The following is a 2,046-nucleotide window of genomic DNA, read 5'->3' as shown; positions in this document are numbered from 1 at the left end:
GAGCACCCGGCCCCAGGCATGGCTCCCGCCGCCACGCGATTACACGCTGCCCGCCTGTGTACCCGCATGGACGTGCCCCTGCTGTTTACCCGCGTGAATGGACTCCTTCTGTATACCAGTGTGCATGCACCCCTGCTGTATACTCGTGTAGTCGTGCCCCCGCTGTATACCCGCGTGGATGGTCTCCTGCTGTATACGCGTGTGGTAGTGCCCCTGCTGAGTACAGGACATGGACTTCCCTCTGCTGTATGCCTGGCCTGGATGAGCTCCTGTGTATATGACAGTGTGTATGCCCCTGCTGTATACCTGTGTGATGGCCTCCTGGTGTGTACCGGGCTGTCACTCGCTGTCCCCTGTTGTGTCCCCGCGTGAACATGCCCCTCCTGCATGGGGCCGTGCATGCCCTTCCTGAATGACGGGAGCCTGCATACCTGTCAGGTGGAGGTGGACCGAGAGAGCAGCCCCGCTGCAGCTCAGCCCCCGGGGCAGTTCCCTGCTCACCCGCGGACACCTGGTCCAGTCTGTCAGCGGCATGAGAAACACAAGCAAGGAGCTGCCGGGCGCCACGAGCCGCTACGCTCCCTGCGGTGAGTGTCCAGCTAACAGAGCCCGGGTCGCTGCGGAGGGCTGGGGGGGTCCTGAGTCTGGGGGCGGCCTGGGGGCTGGGGTGAAACTAACACGGGATACCCTCAAAGAAAGCTGCTCCCGTGCCCCAGGGTCAAAGCAGCTTAAAAGGAAACATGAAAAGAAAAGGGGGGAAACCCCCAGCTGGTCTTTTATTTTCAACAAAAGAAAACCAGGCTTCCTACTGTTGCCTCAGCTGGTGGGGGGTAGGGTGTCTGCAATTTTCGTGTAAATAGCTTGACCGTTGGTCAGCCCTGTCTGTTTCCTTGAATGTTGATGCAGGCACTTCCTATTTCAGCTGCACCTCAGAGCATTTTGTGACCCATGTTCTGCTAATAATTTATATCCCCACCGTCTTAACCAAGACTCCACGTTTCAGTGGCTGGACACAAAAACAGGACTTGGGTGGAGGCTGGTGGGGCCGGGGGCTTCTCACTCAGCAGGGTCTGAATCTGGGCGGAAGGGAAGGAAGACGAGCTGGACGCTGTAGTCTGCAGGTGCCTCTTGTTTTGATTCTCCCACTCTTTTTAAAAATCCTGTTTAATGTTTATTTTATTTTTGAGAGAGAGAGAGAGAGAGAGAGACAGAGCGTGCGCGGGGGGGGGACAGAGAGAGAGGGAGACACAGGCTCTGAGCTGTCAGCACAGAGCCTGACTTGGGTCTTGAACTCGGGAACCGCGAGGTCAGGACCTGAGCCAAAGTCTGATGCGTAACCGACTGAGCCACCCAGGCTCGCTGATTCCTCCCCTTTTTTGAGGGTGGGATGAAAGGCTGGACGAGACTCCGCTCTCCCACAGGACGGGAGCTGGCAGGCACCTGCCTCGCTCATGACTGCTTGGAGGTGTTAGGAAGCCTGGCCTTGGCATTCCTAAATGAGCTGGTGAGATCTGACTGTGACTGCTTTTGGTGACACTGTGGCTGTGGTGGGGACATGGGTGTGTGTGTGTGGGGGGACGGACAGGTTCCCCTTCGCCACCTTGGGCTCTCAGCCTATATGTGACTTCTCCAAGCCTTAGTTAGTGGCTTCCCCTGCATACGCAACACCAGTGGACACTGAGAAATGCCAGGCACCATCCTAGGCACTTTTATACATGGACACTTAACCTCAAAACAACTTGACGCAGTATCATTAACCCTGGTTGATAGACCTCAAACTAGCCTGGGAATCAAACTAGCCTGGGAATCAAACTAGCCTGGGAATCAAACTAGCCCAGGGATCACACAGCCCATGGAGGCTCCTCTGCCCAGGCTTTAACCCCTCTCTGCAAAGCTGCTGCAGCCCAAAGGCAGGAATATGGCCGTCTGGGGGGTTAAGTGGGCATGTAGAGATCCGACAGACCTTGGTCTTGTGTGTCAGAGGCCCTCTCCACCTTCTCCTTATGGTAACATCAGGGCGCCCTGTCCTGCAGGTGAAGAGTCGGG

The 2,046-nt window shown here is 56.5% G+C and overlaps 1 protein-coding gene across 1 annotated transcript in view; it reads left to right on the top strand.

Annotated features, from left to right (window-relative positions):
• Positions 1 to 443: 443 nt before the first annotated feature.
• CUNH7orf57 (chromosome unknown C7orf57 homolog) overlaps positions 444 to 2,046 on the top strand; it is a 14,604-nt gene continuing 13,001 nt past the window's right edge. The window contains 1 exon segment of the mRNA XM_077781119.1: positions 444 to 587. Within this exon segment, the coding sequence (XP_077637245.1) occupies positions 533 to 587 (55 nt within the window). The 5' untranslated portion in view covers positions 444 to 532.

Source organism: Crocuta crocuta, unplaced genomic scaffold (assembly GCF_008692635.1).
Source record: "Crocuta crocuta isolate KB4526 unplaced genomic scaffold, BGI_CrCroc_1.0 scaffold108, whole genome shotgun sequence".
Classification (NCBI taxonomy): domain Eukaryota; kingdom Metazoa; phylum Chordata; class Mammalia; order Carnivora; family Hyaenidae; genus Crocuta; species Crocuta crocuta.
The sequence above is the reverse complement of the archived record's forward strand: the minus strand, read 5'-3'. Positions and strand labels throughout refer to the sequence as shown.